General features: G+C 37.7%; 1 protein-coding gene across 1 annotated transcript in view; it reads right to left on the bottom strand.

Annotated features, from left to right (window-relative positions):
- The window catches only part of VPS50 (VPS50 EARP/GARPII complex subunit), a 113,406-nt gene that overhangs the window by 13,160 nt on the left and 80,890 nt on the right, over positions 1 to 19,356 (bottom strand). The window contains exons 21-22 of the mRNA XM_005876157.2: positions 11,367 to 11,488; positions 6,287 to 6,367 (exon numbers count right to left, since the gene is read on the bottom strand). Of these exons, the coding sequence (XP_005876219.1) occupies positions 6,287 to 6,367; positions 11,367 to 11,488 (203 nt within the window). The remainder of the gene's footprint in view (positions 1 to 6,286; positions 6,368 to 11,366; positions 11,489 to 19,356) is intronic.

Raw genomic sequence — 19,356 nt, forward strand, 5'->3', positions numbered from 1 at the left:
AGAGAGTTAGAAACATCGATGAGAGAGAAACATCGATCAGCTGCCTCCTGCACACCCCCCACCGGGGATGTGCCCGCAACCAAGGTACATGCCCTTGACTGGAATCGAACCTGGGACCTTTCAGTCCGCAGGCCGACGCTCTATCCACTGAGCCAAACCAGTCAGGGCTTACCTGTATCAATGTTATCGACACATACACATTTGTGTATGTGCCATAAATTACACTATATCAGTTACCCCTGCCTCACTGTGAGTTCTCAGAGGATAGGGACAGATTTCATCTGTGTCACTCAAGACCTTGGCATGACTCCTGGCATTAGCAGGCCCTCGTTTAATTAACAGAGATGATGATAACAGTGAGGATGATAAGAGTCTTCATTTCCTCTCCCTTTGTTCTCTTTCAAGCCCATTCCAATCAGGCTTTTGTCTGCCACACTTCAAAGAAATAGTTATAAAGGTTCCCAGTGGCCTCCTTGTGGCCAAATCCAACAGTCTGTGCTGAATATCCATGTTATTTAACCCACTGCAGCATTTTACATGGCTGATCTTAAAAAACTTTCTTCCCTTAGTCTCCAGGTCACCACACCCTCCTGGTCTTTCTCCTCCACCACGGGCCACTTTGAAGACTCCTTTGCTAGTCTGTCCTCCTCTCCCTGACCTTCAAATACCAAAGAGCTTCACAGTTCAGTTCTTAGACTTCTCTCACTTACATTCTACTCCCCAGTTAATTTCATCCAGTCCCACAGTTCTAATGCCATCCACATGCCAATAGCCCAAAATTTGCATACTAGTGCTGACCTCACTCTCACCTTTAGCACATTTAACATATGAACGTGAACTCTTGGTGTCCTCCTCAATTATGTCCCTTCTAAAAGTCTTATCCATTTCCAATAATGGCACCTCCATTCTCCAGAAGTTAGATGTCATCCTTGGCTCCTCTCAGTATCATACACCACTTATACATCAACAAATCTTGATGGGTCCAGATTCTAAGGTCTCACTACTTCCTCCACTACTTCCTCCACTACAAGTTACCTCATCCCTCTCTTTTACTGTTACACACTGAAGCCAAAGTAATTTTCTTTTAAATAATTGATATGATGTCAATTCTGCTTAAAGCTCTTCAATGGCTTCCTGCCTTCCTTAAAGTAAAATCCAAAGGCTCGGCGCTGGCTACCTCTCTGGTTTCATCTACCATGGACCCTCTTGCTTTCTTCATTCCAATTATACTGGCCTCTTTGCTATTCCTGAAATATGCCAATTATGGTCCTACCTCAGGTTTTTGTATATTCCCTCAACCAAAACATTCTTCCCCAAAACATCCTCTCCCTACTAGAAAATAAGCTGCACATGGGTAGGGAGTTTCATCTGGTGTCCCCCTCCCCACCAAAATTATACCCTTAACTCCCAGAACAGTGTCTGGCATCATGTTCAATAAATAGGCACTAAATTAATGTTTGCTGAATAAACGAATTCTCATCCAGGTAACTCACTTCCCTATTTCTTCAGGGATCTATTTCAGTGTTATCTTCTCAAAGGGGCCTCCTCTGTTTATCTAAATAAAATCACATGATTTTTCTCCTCTTTCTACCCTTTCCTAGTTCTTCGTAACTCTCAACACAATCTGACATTAAATGAGATATTCATCTATTCTTATTTGCCTCCTTCACTAGAGGGAAGCATCAGTCTTCCACAAAGTACCTAGGAAATCAATATGAACAACAAATGAACAAACTCACAGACACCAGTATGGTGGTTACCAGAGGCAAAGGGTGGTAGAGGGGTAGAAAAGGGTACAGGGGGTCAAATATATGGTATTGGAAGGAGATTTTACTTTGGGTGAAGACACAATGCAATATACAGATGATGTATCATGAAATTGTCCAAAAAATAAAGAATAAAATGTGAAAGAAATACAACAATAAATATAGCTCTCCAACTATTGTGCATCCCCTGAGTCTTGTCCACTCATCAAAGAGCTCTTTGCCTTCTATTTTCAACACCTCCTATAGCACTCTATTTTTTCTTAGTCGGAGTTGTGAACATTAACCTCAGAGCAAGTCAAAGAATGATAAGGAGACCTTAAACCTTGAAACAAGAAAAACTAATAATGGAATTGGGGGAAGAGAAAACTCACCGGGACCATATGACTAGGCTAGTCAAAGTGGCCCCAATGGGGTAAAAATAGTAATAACAGAAGATAACCCCAGCAAGATAGGTTTGGCTGCATCATCCCAAAGTACATGGTATCAAGCAGAAGTGTAAGGCAGGAAGGGCTGCTGGGGGTTGTTATGAGTTCCCAATGAAGGACAAACTCAGTCAGAAGCTGACAGCTACTCTGTATGTATGCATATTCTATAAGTTAAATGAGCACAGATAAGCTTTCTTTTGTGATTGTATGAGCGGAAATCGGGAGTATTATGCTCTACAAGTACAACAAAGTCTCCTTCTAAGCATCAAACATACACTCTTTTAAATTATTTTGTAATTAAATTAACAAAAACTGATGTGAACTTTCTGCCAATATGCACCAGCTCAAACTCAAAATAGCTCCAGGGTAACCCTGAATACCACACATTTATAACAGCAGAGTAACCTCTGAATTTCATTCCTTCAGGATCAGATATCGCCATCTATACAACATATTTATAAAGTTAAAAGGTCCTTTGAGTTTAGATACTACCTGGTTAACCTAGGATAGAAGAGGGAGATGGAACTAGAAGGTGATGGAAGGCAAAGAAAGGATATAATCTGGAGCCTGAGGGAAATGAAATTTGTATGTATTTGGGTGCCACAGGAGAGATCAAAAGCACTTACCAAACTACCTCCTGACCTCCCTCCAATTCTAATGTGTTGAGTTCTCCCTTTACTCACACAGCTCTTTCACATTAAACATTCTTGTAGAGATAATTGGAATTGTTCCCTCCAGTTCAAAAGGTTTCCATTAGGATGCCTTCCATTGCTCCCAGTTAACACTGGTATTTTAGGCATAAAAATTATGGTAATTATCTGCTTAAAGGCTAAAGTTCTATGTTTACATTTAGGGAAATAGTGCTTGAAGAGAGCAAGAGAATCACAAAAATGTCAAGCTGACATAAATAATGGTATAGTAAACGGATCAGTGTTTCAGTTATACCAGTAAAATAAGGAAAGGATATAAAACCTATTGAAGACACTGAGAAATAAAACCTTAATCAATCTTTATTCTCACAGTGAAAGTCATATTTTTTTAGCCTTTCCTGCCACCAATTATTACTACTAAGACAATTCATATTTATGAACTTTTCTAGATGAATTTAAAATACATTTTTACTATCAAAGACTTAAAAGTTGGCCAAAGGTCTTAAGCAAACAATTTAGCATCACCAAGTGGACAAGGGGAAATTCACATTTCTGGTGCCATTTTCACTTATACCAGCTCCCTTTCCTACTCTTCCCTTATCAGACCCATTTTCTTAGACTTTTACTTCATGTGTCAAGCAAATTTTCTTAGTTTACATTGAATTTATATGATAAATGATTTCAGGTGGCATCTTTAAGACCATAAGCGTTCCACTTGCTTTTTACAGCTAAGCAAAACTTAAAGATAAATATGGAGAAAATAAAATTACTAAAAAAAGTGCTTATTAAAATTTTGACTAATGGAGACATATAAGGAAAAATACTACTTCAATCTAGTGGTTCCAGATTGACTAGGCTATATTTTAATAACAAACCAATGTATTGACTAACAAGAAATCAATTAATGTTCTCTGAGAATCTAGATGCAACTTAATGAAGTGAAGAAAAATAATACACCAGCTTGTGAAAACCTGAGATCAAGGTCTAGTAAATAACAGATATATTTTCTAAAATAATAAACCAACGCTTATCAGTATGAGAAATAATTTAACATGTAAAACACTAGAAACTAATGGAATATTTAAGAAAAGTGTCTAATATATTGCTGTAGAGCAACAATTTTCAATCGGTGTGCCACAAGAATTTTTAAGACACACAATACCTGGCTATTTAGTCAGGGGCACTGATCTCCTTTCCCTTAGAATGTCAAATAAATAGAAGACAACAGCCAACAAAATAGCCGTCCAATGTGAATGAATCAAAGCTATACCTAAATTTTTGTCAGATGCCAGAAATATGTTTTTTTTGGTGTGCCGCAGAATTTTAGTAATTATTTTATGTGTGCCATGAGATGAAAAAGGTTGCGATTGCTGTTGTAGCGGCTTATCCTCCAAAGGAGTAAGGACCATGGAGAGGTCTGGTCAAAGAGCAGCTCGCCTTACAAACTGGAATCACTGTACAGTCTTGTGATTCAAGGTGCTGTCTTTAAGAGATGGGAAGAATAAGGATGTAAAGAAAAGGTATCTTTAAGAGACAAGATGCCAAAGGGAAAAACAGGCATATTTATTTATTGGGAAGAGAGGTGTAGTTGGTTTTTAAAAACACATTTCTAAATCTGACTACCAGTTCAGGAGAAAACTTATCCTATGAACATAGACAGATTCTACAGATACACTGTTATCAGTGGATGGGTGGCAGCTGGTCTCAAAGAAACCCTAATGTGGTCCCATTGTTTACATGGCCATGCTATTTCGTTATACACTGGATGGAGAAATTGGAAGTACTAAATCCATGCCTTAAGGTTCAAAGCTGGAACTGTGCTTTGACCATCAGAAGTTAGTCACTAGTGGAGATGACAAAAAACATCAGAGTGAATGACTCTAATGGTAAATTACAGCCCATCAATCTTGAGGCACTTAGGAAGAAACAAGAAAAACTTCAGCAACAGACTAAAGTTATACTAAGTATCAAACAAGGAGAAGCAAAATCAAAACATAGATAAAGGCTAATGGGGTTGAAAGCCAATGGACTTTCAGAGAGAGAGAGAGAGAGAGAGAGAGAGAAAGAGAGAGAGAGAGAAAAGATGGCTGGGGTGCTTTGACTCTGAAAATGAAGATCAGGACTAAATGGATAAGGCCAAGAAAACAAGCCAGGAGACACGAAACTCACAAATTTGGAGTTTATTCATTTACTTTACAAACATTTACTGAAGAAATGCTACGTGCCAAAGTGCTATGAAAAATATACACATATTTTCCATATGTACATATTTACAAATATGTGCAAGGCAAAAAGATATCCAAGTGGTAAGGAAGATGGTGAAATGGATACAGGTTATTTCCTGCGCTCACCTGAGATAATGGTACATGCCTCTCGCTTTATTCATCTCTCTGCTCAAAGATCATCACCCTGTTACTCTGCTTCATTTTCTTCTTAGCACTTATAAGTATCTGACACTATATTATGTATTTGTTTATCTGTCTCTCGTGCCAATAAAATATAAGTTCCATGAAGACAGGAATTACCTCTTTTGCACAAACTGATGAATTCCCAGCACTACAAGAATGCCTGGCATATAATAATTATTTCAATAAGTATTCCTTAAAAGACCGAATGATTACATTGTTTTATAAAAACATCATAACAGAAGTATGCACATAATACAGAGCATATAAGAAAAGTGGGAAAAGATTGCTTGTTTAGGTTGATGAAGGAACAAAGTAAAATTCGGGGAACCCTGGGGTTAATGTAAGTGAAGAGAAACATAGTGAACAGCAAAAATCTCTGGTTATAGTAACCAACCATAAGCAAAAGATGTTCTTCCTTTAGATGCTTATGCTAGCTTGAACACTACAGAGCATCAGCCCTGTTTGGTGATCTAACCTATCTTCTTAAAACATGCATTTCATCGTGTGACATAGTCAAGAACCCAGACTTCCCACTGCCAGCCAGTTAACACACACTTGAATCTCAAGGCCATTTAGAAAGCGGTCCTGAACACTGCAACACCACTCTCGGCAGATACCAGTGCCCATCACAAAGACCTGCCAAACTCTGGGCTTGCTCCCACCTCAAAGCCCTTGCTCAGACTCTGAACCTTAATCTGAATGCCCTTCTTCTTTTTCCCACGCAGCCCATGCCTGTTCATCAAAGTCTAGCACAGGTCCCACTTCCTCCTTCAGACATCCTGACATGACATATGCACATACACCTTTCCTCTCTTTGAACTTGTAGTGGAAGTATAGCCAATGTCATTTTCGTCTATGTGTACGAGTTTTCACTCTCCAATCAGACGACAGGAACCCTCCACTTGACTTCCTCTGAGTACTCAATATAAGGCTTGGGCACTCATTATACACATAGACATACATTTATATGCAGTGGATTAGATGGCTAATTTCTATTTTCTATAATCCCAAAGAATTGATTCCAAATGATCACTTACCATATCAATGAGGCTCTCTTGTATTCTGTTTAAAGTTGTTCTTAGTCTACTACTACTAAGGCCTAGTCCTGTTGATTCCAACTGGAAAAGAAGAGGAAAGGTATGTTAAATAGGTGTGGAGATAATCTCGAAAATGTCATAACTTCAAATTAACCAAACTGAAGCATCTGATGAGTTTTCACTCAGATACTCAGCCTTTACCAGCGGTTCTCAACCTGTGGGTCGCGACCCCTTTGGCAGTCAAACAACCCTTTCACAGGGGTCGCATAAGACCATCCTGCATATCAGATATTTACATTACGATTCATAACAGTAGCAACATTACAGTTATGAAGTAGCAACAAAAATAATTTTATGGTTGGGTCACAACATGAGGAACTGTATTTAAAGGGCCAGAAGGTTGAAAACCACTGCTTTAGAGGGTTTCCAAACTCCATTTAAAAATTCCAAAACATCAAGCAAAGAACTCAGACCTTAGCCCTTAGGAATAAGAAACTGTTTATACATGTGCATTTATTTACAGGTCACAATAGCATCTATCAATCTAATGAATTTATCAGGATAGAGTTTACCAGAATTTACTTCCAAAAAGTTACTATTTTTAGTTAAAAATCTTTATATTTTAAACACTTAAAGACAGTACACTGTGCTGTATTTCTGAAGAAGCATACTAGTGTAGTGTTGCTAATTTATTTTTAACACAAATTAGAAACAGCCTAAATCTTCATTCAAAAATTAATGAAATTTTCGTTATGCTCAGTAAACATTTCACAGTATAGAATTCTCTTCACCACAACAAAGCCAAAGCATTTATAAAAATCTTCACACAAGAACATAAATGAGAAGTGAGACTTGACTATTAAGAAGTGAAAACTTGGCTCCTTGAGTGCTGATTTGATTGAATATAAATTTAATTTAAAGGTGATCATAGATACATATAGATATATGGAAAAATGTTAAGATATTCTATATGAGACAATAAACTTAAAATGTCATTAATAGTAATCTATAAAATACATTGTCTCAGTAACTGATTCATAAAAATTATGTGTGTGTGTGTGTGTTGCCCTAGCTGGTTTGGCTCAGTGGATAGAGCATCGACCTGTGCACCACAGGGTCCTAGGTTCGATTATGGTCAAGGGCACGTACCTTGGTTGCAGGCTTCTCCCTGGCCTGGGCCCTGGTCAGGGCTCATATAGGAGGCAACCAATAGATGTGTTTCTCTCACATTGATGTTTCTCTCTGTCTTTCCCTCTCTCTTCCACTCTTCCTAAAATCAATGGTATTTGTGTGTGTGTGTGTGTGTATAAGTACACAAGCATACACACACATTATTGTTCCTCACATCTTCCTGAGATACAAGAATGAGAAATTACTTACACAAGATATGTTAGAAAGCTTCTAACCAAAATAGTTGTGTAATGGCATGGTGTAGTAAAACATGAACTAATTTTATATGGTAACTTTACAATACTTTTTTTTTGCTAGGTATAACTTTAATTCATTTTCTTCTTTTTTCATTAGGTTTTCTATATAGTTAAATTCATCCATTTTTAGTAAAATTTGGTAATTGTATACAGCTTTGTAACCAGCACAATCAAGATATAGAAGAGTTCCCTCACCTTTAAAAATGTCCTCAAACCTTTTGCACTTCATCACCTCCCTCATCCTCTCACCCTTACTTAACCCCTGATCTGCTTTCTGTCTTTGTAGTTTTGCCTTTTCTGAAATTCCATATAAATGGAATCATACAGCATGTAGTCTTATGTTTAGCATGCTTTTGAGATTCATCCATGTTGCAAGACTATTAGTATTTATTGCTCTTTTACTGCTTAATAGTATTCTATAATATGGACACAGCACAATCTGTTTACTTATTCACCAATGAATATTTGGGTGCCAGTTTGTACTACTTGAATAATACCACTATGAATATTCATGTCTTGCCTTTGTGTAGACATACACTTTCAGTTCCTTTCATTTCTGGTTAATATGATATATTTTTAACTATACAAGGTACTGCCATACTGTTTTCCAAAGTGGCTGTACTATTTTGTATTTTCACAAGCAATGTATACAAATTCCAGATGCTCCATGTGATAGACGGAATGTTTGTTGTTCCCCTCCACTCCCAATTCAAATACTCAAGCTCTAACCCCCAATGCAATGCTACTTGGAGATGGGGCCTTTGGGAGATAATTAGGTTCAGGTGAGGTGATGAGAGTGGGACTCCCATGCTGGGATTAGTACCATCATGAGAAGAGACACCAAAGAGCTTGGTCTCTTTCCACAGGAACACAGAGAAAAGGCCATATGAGGATACAGCTAGGGGGCAGCTGACTTTCTGTCTACCTATTTGATTAAGTACTGTGTGGTTTGAAAATCGCCAGCTAGCATTAAGTTTTTTCATTTTCTCTTTGAAATTTTTTTATTAATTGATTTGAGAGAGAGAGAGAGAGAGAGAGAGAGAGAGAGATTTTTGTGGTTCCACTTATTTATTCATTCATTGGTTGATTCTTGTATGTGCCCTGACCCTCCAACAGATAACTGAGCTACCCAGACTGGGCCTTTCATTTTCTCTCGAATTCTGTCAATTATTGCTTCACCTATTTGAACCTCTGTTCTTAGGCACATTTATTATACACACTTATTATCATTATGTCTTCCAGTTGAATAGTTGAATTGACCCTTAGATCATTATGAATCCCTCTATCTATGGTAATAAATTTTGTTTTCAAATTTATTTTATCTGATCATTACTGTTTACGTGGCATAGCCTTACAATTCACATGCTTTCAACCTAGGTGTGTTTTTTGTTAGAAAGAATGGGCTTTGTTTTTAATCAATTTTGACCATCTCTGCCTTTTGAGTGTTCAGTCCATTAACACTTAATGTGAATATTGGTTGGGTTTACATCTACTATAATATGTAGATGTAAACACATACACTACACACCTCTTTTTAGTTTTTTGATTCCTCCTTTCCTGCCTTTTCTGATTATATAATTTTTTAAGTTATACTTTAATTTTCCTGTTGGCAAAACAGTTAAAGTTCTTTGCATTATTTTTCATTGTTGTCCTATGGATTATAATATACATTCTTAACATTTCACAGACCATTTACTGTTTACAATGCACTGCTTTACATAATATATGTAAACCTTGCCTTCTTATAAGTCCATATCCCTTAATACTCTATTATAGTTGTTATATGTAATACATTTATTATGAACTCCAGAAAACAATGTTAGAATTTCAGTTTAAACAGCTATATGGTTTATAAAGAAGTTAAAGGGAAAAATAAAAAATATTTTTTAAAAATATATTTTATTGATTTTACAGAGAGGAAGGGAGAGGGATAGAAACATCGATGAGAGAGAAACATCGATCAGCTGCCTCCTGCACACCCCCTACTGAGGATGTGCCGGCAACCAAGGTACATGCCCTTGACTGGAATCGAACCCGGGACCCTTCAGTCTTCAGGCTGACGCTCTATCCACTGAGCCAAACTGGTTAGGGCTAAAAAATATTTTTTTATATTTCCCCAAGTAGTTTCCATTACCAATGCTCTTCATTCTTTTCTGAGGACCCACGTTTTCATATTGTATCATTTTCCTTCGACCTGAAAAACTTCCTTCATCATTTCTAGTATTACATGCCTAGAAAGCCACATCGAAAAGCATTTCGTTCCCCAAAGTTTCCAAAGGACCCCATTTTAATGCATCTGATAAAGGATCTAGAACTTTTCTATCTGATATGACAGTCACTAGCCACGTGTGGCTATCTATAATAATAAAAGCATAATATGCTAATTAGACCTGACGACCTTCCAGACAAAGTCGCGGCTGCGAGGGCCGAGCCCCTTGCAGGAATTTCGTTTATATATAAAGATAAAGTAGGGAAAATTAAAAACAACTTAAATTTCAGCTCCTCAGTCACACTAACCACATTTCAGGTACTCAATAGCCACATGTGGTTAGTGGCTACCATATTAGGCAGTGCAAATACAGAACATTCCATTAGGGCAACATTTCTCTTGGCCAGCACTACTCTAGAGGCATAGCCCAGCTGACAGAGGGAGGCTCATCAAAAAGACAGAATGATTCTGACAATTAGCTAAAATTCTATAATATCTTTTTTTCTTTAATATTTATATACTGAGTTTCCAAAATCACAGTGAGGAAATAGTACATATTTTATAGTAACATAAATTCTTCATCAACACTTTGTCTCTGATTATATTAGAATTCCTTCTAAGGAACATTTTGGAGAATTAAGATCACAGGAAATTCAGATGCCATATTAAAAGATCATATCATTTATATATTTATAATCACAGCAAAGATATGAACATTTATATGATGAATGTAGTTAACCATTAAAATTCACATTTTAAAAAGGTACAAAATAAAGTCTATTAAAAATATCATGATATGTTTATAGAACCAAACAGTATGCTTTTGCACAGAAAACTATCAAAAATCTAGGTGAACCACATAATAATTCCCAAATATCAGGTCGATTACCTGCCAAATACTGTGTTGTTCTCCATAGGAGTAGAAAAAGACAAACTCAATAAGAGCTTTGAAAACACAAAATGGAGGAGCAGAAACATTAGTTCTGTGGCAGGCAGATGGTTTAGTTCAAAAATTTTCAATTATTTTAATAAATATTTTCCATTATCTTCTGAATGTAGTAGTGCCTGCTAAGGCTGTTAGCCAATATTTAAAACATCTCATTTACTATGTGGTAATTATGCACTGGGCCAGATCTGAACCAGGCAACCTGCACATTTTTCATTGCCAAAATACGTGGAGGTTAGAAACAGATGCTGTATTTTTTCTGCCAAAAATCTGAATAACATACAATATGTTTATCATATCAAAGCTTAAAATTAACATATAAATAAGGCAATTAGGCAGGCAGAAAGCTGATATCAATAATTTTGTCGGGTTTTTGATGAATAATTTTCAAAATAATGCTATTTGTGTATTTTATACAGAGGGCATGAACTGAACTTTACATTTGAAAAATAAATAGATTTTAAAACAATCAGACTTTCCCCTCAAAGGTTGACTTACTGAATCATTCCGACCAAAGAAGGTATATACTGCATATAAGTAATAATCAAATAGCTGAGACATGAAATGGATGACATCAAAGGCAATTGGCTTGAGAATGTTCATCATCTGCATATATTTACCTGAAAAGAAAAAGTAGATCAAAATTAAAATTGGTTATTTATCATTATAAAGTGACAATAAAATTACTTACTAAAGTATTTTTTTAAATAAAATATTATATTCCACACTAGCCACATTTCAATTATTCAACAGTCATTTGTGGCTAGTGGCTACTATATTGGGCAGCAAGATACAAAACAGTCATATCATCTTGGAAAGTGCTATTGGACAGCACTGATATAAATAATACCTACAAAGATGTTTTACATCATCATTTTTACTGTCTGCCAAATATTCATGGGAATCCTATACTGTTTACAAATAACACTGTGCAAACACACAACACAGTTCCTCATTTCTTAGAGATTCCACTTGAAATAATTGCTTCAAAAATGTTTAGGTATAATAAAACAGAAGACAATGTATTTGAGAAAAAGTGGTGCTTTTTGTTTTTGTTTTTTTAATAAGGAAAAGTAAAAAGTAAAAAGGCAAGAAGGAAAAGGGAATATGGAAGGCACTTCCCATTCCCCTAAATCGTAGGTCTGTGAAATCTTATGTCAGAGGCCATCACTCAAGAGCTGGGTACTCTCAAAATGCCAAGAACATACATTACTCATTCCTTCCTTTGGGAGATGCCAGGATTCCATTCTCCTTCCTCTCAACATATGATACAGTTACGGGGGGAAAAAGTAAAAACCCAAATGTATGCATCTATAAAATTGTTAATGTATTTGAAGGGTGCATGGGAGAGGGGCTGAATCAAATAACAAATAATAATAAGTCCCTGTTTCTTTTTTATGGAAAATAATAGGGAAAGAAGCATATCTATTAAGAATGTTCTTCTACAGAAGATGTTAAAACAGGCCATTTGCTTCCTTTCCAAATGAGTAAATAATTCAAGTGCTGGCTCCACTTTATGTCACTGCTGTAAATTTTAATTGGTACTATTGAAGATGCCATGACTCAAGAGAAAACACATTAATGGCAATAGAAAAGAATGACAAATTCACTCTAATAGAAATGTCTACTATCAAAACCATGTCTTTATTACCAAGAACTCAGTACATCTGTCATAATTTACATGAGATGATAAATAATAGTCAGATGGTCAGAAAGAGAAACACACACCACACACACATCGAAAAGTAAAAACCATTCAACTGAGATTTCATTCTTCCTCCTACTTGTAAGTCTTTTGTTTCAGAATCATTTTTGCAATTATGTCAGACATTCTTTTACTAATCACAATTGAAAAATATTTGAAGTATATGCTCCTATGGATCACTATACAGATATTTCATTGACTACAATCATGCAGTTTATTAAACTGTAACTATTTACACATAAAATAATAAGACACTGTGAAGAAAAATAAAAGGAAAAGTGTTATATTACATGACTTTAACCCGTAAAAGCAAAAGAGAGATGAATAGGTAGAATGAGGAAGAATGCCAATATCTGGGTTGGGACATATCCAGAATACAAAGCTTCTTTCCATTCCTAATAATAAGATTAAGCATTGTTAACATAATTAATCTTAAGGAAGAGTATAAAAATAATTATTAATAGGTAAAACATTTAAATGTGCATTCAGAAGGAAAGAAAACTAGATGTTCCCCACTACTCTGAAAAAAACAAATTTAAACAACTATATTCATTCATTCATTCAATCAATTAATTCATATAACCAACACTTTTGAAGGCTTACTATGTACTCTGGCCTTGTGTTAAGACCTAAGGAATTACAGAGTCCCTGCTCTCACACCTTAAATGATCATACATGGATGGCAGCCACCGATAAGCAGGTGACCAGTGTATTAAAACGTATGAGAGTGAGGACTCTGTCTTTCCAGTTCAAGAGAGCAGAGTAGTGTTTGGAGGCCTGCGGAAGCTTATATACCTCCTCACTACTGAATTTAAAGAGAACTTTACCATGAATTAAGCCTATGTCTATGACGAGATGAGAGTGAGGAGGTAAAGGCGGGTAGGTATGATTATCAGAAAATGAGAAATCTCAAAAAGTTTTTAGACCAGGGGTTGGCCAACCTTTCCTTTAGAGACCACAGAAGAGAAAGGTCAGGCTCTGTATGCCAGGTCTCTGTGGTAACTACTCTGCTCTGCTGCTCTCTTTTCAACTACCCCACTCTGCCTTCCTGGCACAAAAGCAGCTACAGGCAAAATGCAACAAGGGAGCAGGGTGCATTCCGATAAAACTGTATTTACAAAAATAGGCAGCCAGACGATTTGGCCTGTAGGTTCGTTTCCCAACTGCTACACTAGATGACAGACAGTAAGTGGGGGCAGATTGATGGAAAAAACGCAAAGACATTAGTAAAACATAAGAGGACCACAAAGGGAGATATTAGCTAGGATGGTCACTGCTTGGAATCAGCAGGTACAGCAAGAGAACAGGAGAGAGAAATGGGGCTGAAAAATGATAGGTTAACTGAAGGCCCACATATGGGACAAACTTACCTCTCATCCCCCTTTTTTGGACAATTACAATTAGAAGAAAGATAAACAGAAAGAGACCAAAAAAGTGCCTCCATTCTGGTGACAAGGAGTGATGGGGTGGAGACTGCCACTTTTCATTACAAGCTCTTCTTTATTATTTAATGTGTAACTATGAGAGGTACTGCCTTGATAAATATCTAAAAGCATGGCTCTGATGTTAGTCTTCCCAGTTTAAAAATGTGGTTCAAGTGGTTCAGATGCACGCTGCCCTCCCTTTCTTCCTTTCTAATGTCCCTTATGGGCCGCAGTGAGAGGGGTAGGCACAGCAAGCTTTGGGCTCACTGAAGAAGGCTCTCTATTATATAGCCCAAATGACCAAGAAAGCCATCTCTTTCCAAATCATCAGCTGCAAGAAGTTCCTATTCCTGCCTCCAACATTATAATCTCTTTGAACTTTGTCTGGGATCAGAATTCATGTTCCTTTGGTTTCCCCCCCCTCCCCCCCGGCCCCCAACCGGCTGTGAAGCATGAAAGTTAAGAGCTTGCTGGCTCTAGGATCAGACACCCTGGACTCTACCACTTAGCAGCTGTGTGACCTAAGGCAAGTTATTTATCTCTGGACCTCAATTGTTTGGTGTTTGGTGCATATAAATGAGAACTGTGAAGAATTCATGAGGAAATGCATGTGAAATATTTACACAGCATATAATAAGGGAGCAAGAAATGTAGCTATTGCTATTATTTTAAAATCCTATATAATAAAAGGCTAATATGCAAATTGACCGAACAGAGAACAACTGGTTGCTATGACACACACTGACCACCAGGGGGCAGACGCTCAATGCAGGAGCTACCCCCTGGTGGTCAGTGCGCTCCCACATGGGGAGCGCCGCTCAGCCAGAAGCCAGGTTCACAGCTGGCTGGCTGGCTGGCTGGCAAGTGCAGCGGCAGTGGCGGGAGCCTCTCCCGCCTCTGTGGCAGTGCTAAGGACCTCTCGGAGGATGTCCGCCTGCTGGCTTAAGCCCGCTCCCTGCTAAGCCGGCAGGCAGACATCCCCCGAGGGGTTCCAGACTGCAAGAGGGAGCAGACCGGGCTGAGGGACCCCACCACCCCACCCACCCACAGTGCACAAACATCGTGCAAACATCGTGCACCGGGCCTCTAGTTATAATTATAATGAACACAATAAGGGATAAGTATACAGTGTTACTTGAAGGGAACCTAACCTAATCTGGGGAAGAGGAAAAGATTCCCTGTTTAAACTCTCTCATCCTAAATCTAGAACGTGAGTCCTGAATATGCATGGGGAGGATACACACAGAGGAAATGGCAAAGAATCCAACCAATAGCAGCATGGACAAGGACCACAACCAAGAGGAAGAACAGTGGGCCTGCCTTAACCAGTTCATCAGTTGGGGGGCACAGGGAGAGGAGTATGGTTACCACAAGAATGGTGACCTAGGGAAGTTCAGTGAGCCACAACTCCTATGCAGAGGAGGGCATACAAAGATAAGGAGAAGGCACTGGAAGTGTGTGTGTGTGGCAGGGAGGGGGGGGGCAGGGAGATGATTTATCCCACCCACAGTGGACTATGACAAGAGAGGAGGAAAAAGTTTTTCCCCAATATTCAAGATTTTTAAAATTAAGGTTTGTCACTCCAACATATATTGGGCACCATATATTTTCAAAAACGAAAAGCACTTGGCTGGGAGCTCTATACACTGCAAAGATTCCCCAAACTCTCTTCATCCGTAAGAGCTGACACTCTGATGGGGCAGGAGCAAGAACAGACTCTGAGTTGGAAAGATGTTGGTTATTCTTACTGCAGTGCACTAAGTTGAAAGGTCAGCAATAGAGATAAACAGCACACAAAGGCCAACTTAAATGCTATAAATGAGGCACAAAGGAACGGAAGGAAAAGCTAGTGCAGCTCAAGCAATTTAGAAAAAGTGTATTGACCAATGAAGTGAAGATCAGAATAAAAAATTAACAGGTCTGTTAGCTAAGTCCCTGGCTACCAGTTTTTATTCTGTTATTTGAATATTATATCTTAGCCCTCACTCCACCCCCCAAATTTCCAGTATCATTTTCTTATAACATGTACTGAGGGATGACACTTCTTGGATCATCCTTTCAAAATACCATGTTGTATATAAAGCTATCAACAAAGAAAGTGTTTTGAAACTGTTTAAAAATATGAATTCATATACATAATATAAATATTTTTAGAGAAACAAATATTGGAATGTAGTCTAAAATAAGCAATGATAAAATTTTCCTTAAACCTCACAGGTAAAAATATTACGTTTCTTGAAAAACAACTTTCAATTCAATCATAAAACAAGATTTTAAAGCTTTAAAACAAACAAAAAATATATTGTGGTACTTCTATATAAGATTGTCTTAGGATTTAATTGACCCTATAACTTGATCCCTAGTATTTGAAATAAGTATTTTGAAAACAATTGATACAATTACTTACATTCATAAAAAAACCAAACTACCACTTAAACTGACTGTTACTAGTATACAATAAAAAACTTCCCTGTTATTTTTTTTAATATATTTTATTGATTTTTTACAGAGAGGAAGGGAGAGAGATAGAGAATTAGAAACATCGATGAGAGAGAAACATCGATCAGCTGCCTCCTGCACACCTCCTACTGGGGATGTGCCCGCAACCAAGGTACATGCCCTTGACCGGAATCAAACCTGGGACCTTTCAGTCCACAGGCCGGCGCTCTATCCATTGAGCCAAACTGATTAGGGCTTCCCTGTTATTTAAACACACACTGTTTACATTTCAAATGGGACAACACAGAAAGGAACCAATGGTTCTCAAAGTCTGGTCCTTATACCAACAGCATTAACATCACCTAGAAACTTGTTAAAAATTCACATTCTCAGGTTACATCCAACACCTACCCGATCAGATATTCTAGGGTGAAGTCCAACAACCTGTGGTAACAAGCCTTCCAGGGGGATTTTGACTCTAAGATTTAAGAGTCACTGGCTTAGATCATCATAAAAAAAAAAAAAAAAGCAAGCAGTCTTCTTGATAGGCTTTTATCTCTTGGTTTTCAAGATCTCCTCTTTACTTCCTAATTTGTCTCCTGCCTCTACCATGCATTCCCAACATCCTTCATGGGCTTCTGCCTGATGAGTTTATCCCCTATCAAGATAAACTCATCTACTACCAGAGTATAACTTAGTTTATACCAAATATGTATCCTGACCATGTTTATTCCCCTGATCTCCAAATCTATCTATCCATATGTCTATAGACTATTTCTATTTAAATGTCCCACAAGTATCTCCAGATGTCCAAAACCAAACATATCATCAGCTCCCAAACTTGGTCTCCCTCTCATCTTTCCTATTTTAGTTGTGATAGGATAACTAGCCACACAAATATAAAATTTAAGAATGATCTGTCATCACAAATTCTCCAATCCTGTCCACTGTATTTCCAAAATCTCTCAAATCTGTCTCTACTGCTCCATTACAATGGCCATTGCTTTAAGCAGACTGAAGTCCTCAACATCTCTTGCCTGGGAGATTTCAACAGCTTCCCAACTAGCCTTTGACCTTCCCCAGGTTCTCCTTTATTTACACTGTGGCCAGAGTGATAAGGAAGAAGAAGGAAGAGGAAGGAAGAAGGAAGAAGGAAGGAGGAAAAAGGAAGAAGAAATAATCTGCTTGTGTTTCACCTGTTTAAAACCCTTAATAAGTTCATGTCCAGAGAACATTACATATGCTTAATGGGACATTATATAATGCAATCTGAAATCCAGTTCTTGTCCACCTTTCTTGCCACATCTCCCCTGCTTCTGTCCCCCACTTCCCACCATCTTCTCATATGCAGAAAACTAACCTGTATTATGTGACTACACCATGTGCTGCACATGTTATTCTTTTCACTCTGTCTAGAATGCCTTTAACAGGCAATAGAATCTATTCATCTTTCAAAGCCAGGTGGTGCATGAGCTGTCCAGTGAGTCGGCCCTTTTATTTTGTATGTTATTTCCCATGTTGGGCTCTTTAACTACACAGAATATGTCCTGTGCATGACTATATTCCCAACAGCCAGCAGAGTGCCTGAAACAAAGTAGTAACTCAAAAGAAAATCTATTGGACTGAAAATGAGTGAATCAATACACATAGCAGAAAAAGACTAATTTCCTTAATATAGACATTAAACCATAATAATATCCTTATTTAAAAATGGGCAATTAATATAAGTAGTTCACAAAGAGAAATATCTTTTAAAGCATATTAAAAGATGCTTAAACTCACTCAAATTAAATACTTTTTGAATGAGATGTCATTTTTCCCATCAGACTGGCGTGCACCTGAAGTTGGATGACACAGACTGCTGAGAGACTGAGAGAAGATACTCTCCTATACTGTTGGGTAAACTAACAGAACCTCTGCAGTAAGTTCTTTAGAAACTTCCTTGGTAAATTGAAAATGTGCATCAAAACTGAAAATGTATAAACTCTATGATCTAGCATGAGGAAACATTTGTAGGAATTTGTCCTACAGCTGTATCTGAACAGACAAAGATATTTCAAGGATATTTTCTGTGATGAGCATTGTTTGTGGCATCAAATGACTTGAAACAAATGTTAAAAAAATAAAGGTCTTATCAATGGTACATCTATACAATAGGATCATAAAAAAAATGGGCTCTATGCATACTAAGGCATGCAATATCCTAAGATATTTTAACTGTAACCTTAAGAGAGTTGAAGTTCAAAAAGCCAGATGAAGAACACTATATATAGTGTGATCCAATTTTTGAAACAACAACAAAAGGAAAGGTGACTCGCATATTAAATAGACGTGTAAATGCATATTAATATTCCCCAAGGAAAACAGGAGAAACTGAGTAGTGTTCTCTGAGGAAGGAGACATGGGGGTCAGGGACTCTTTGTATCCTGAGGTATTTTCATTTTTAAATATTTTCATGCATTACCGTGAGAAAATAACTAAAACTAATGCCCCGCCTAAAAGACTGTGTTAATGAAGGTGACGGATCTCTTCCCTCCTCTTTCTGTGTCCTCTCCACCATACACACACACTTCGGCCACACTATGCCTCAAAATCCCGCAGATGTACACATTGTGGTTAAATCCTGGTGCGTGTGCTGGTGTGTATTTTTCCCAACTGCTAAAGTAATAATTGTGTTGTAAGGTCTGTAGTTTTTACAAGCATGGATTTTGGCAACCTATCTCCTGCCACTCAGTCCTATTGTCCCCGGTCGGTGAGAGCTGCCTCCAGGACACAGACCTTGAATACCACGGCTATTTCAGAGATGCCAGATTCCCTAAAATTGCTCAGCTTCTGTCAGCAAGAAACTGTCAGGCTTTTGGAATTGTCCTCCGAACGTGGGAAACACTCCCTGAGCTTTTCTAACGGAATTAGGTACCAC

This window comes from Myotis brandtii, unplaced genomic scaffold, assembly GCF_000412655.1.
Source record: "Myotis brandtii unplaced genomic scaffold, ASM41265v1 scaffold48, whole genome shotgun sequence".
NCBI lineage: Eukaryota > Metazoa > Chordata > Mammalia > Chiroptera > Vespertilionidae > Myotis > Myotis brandtii.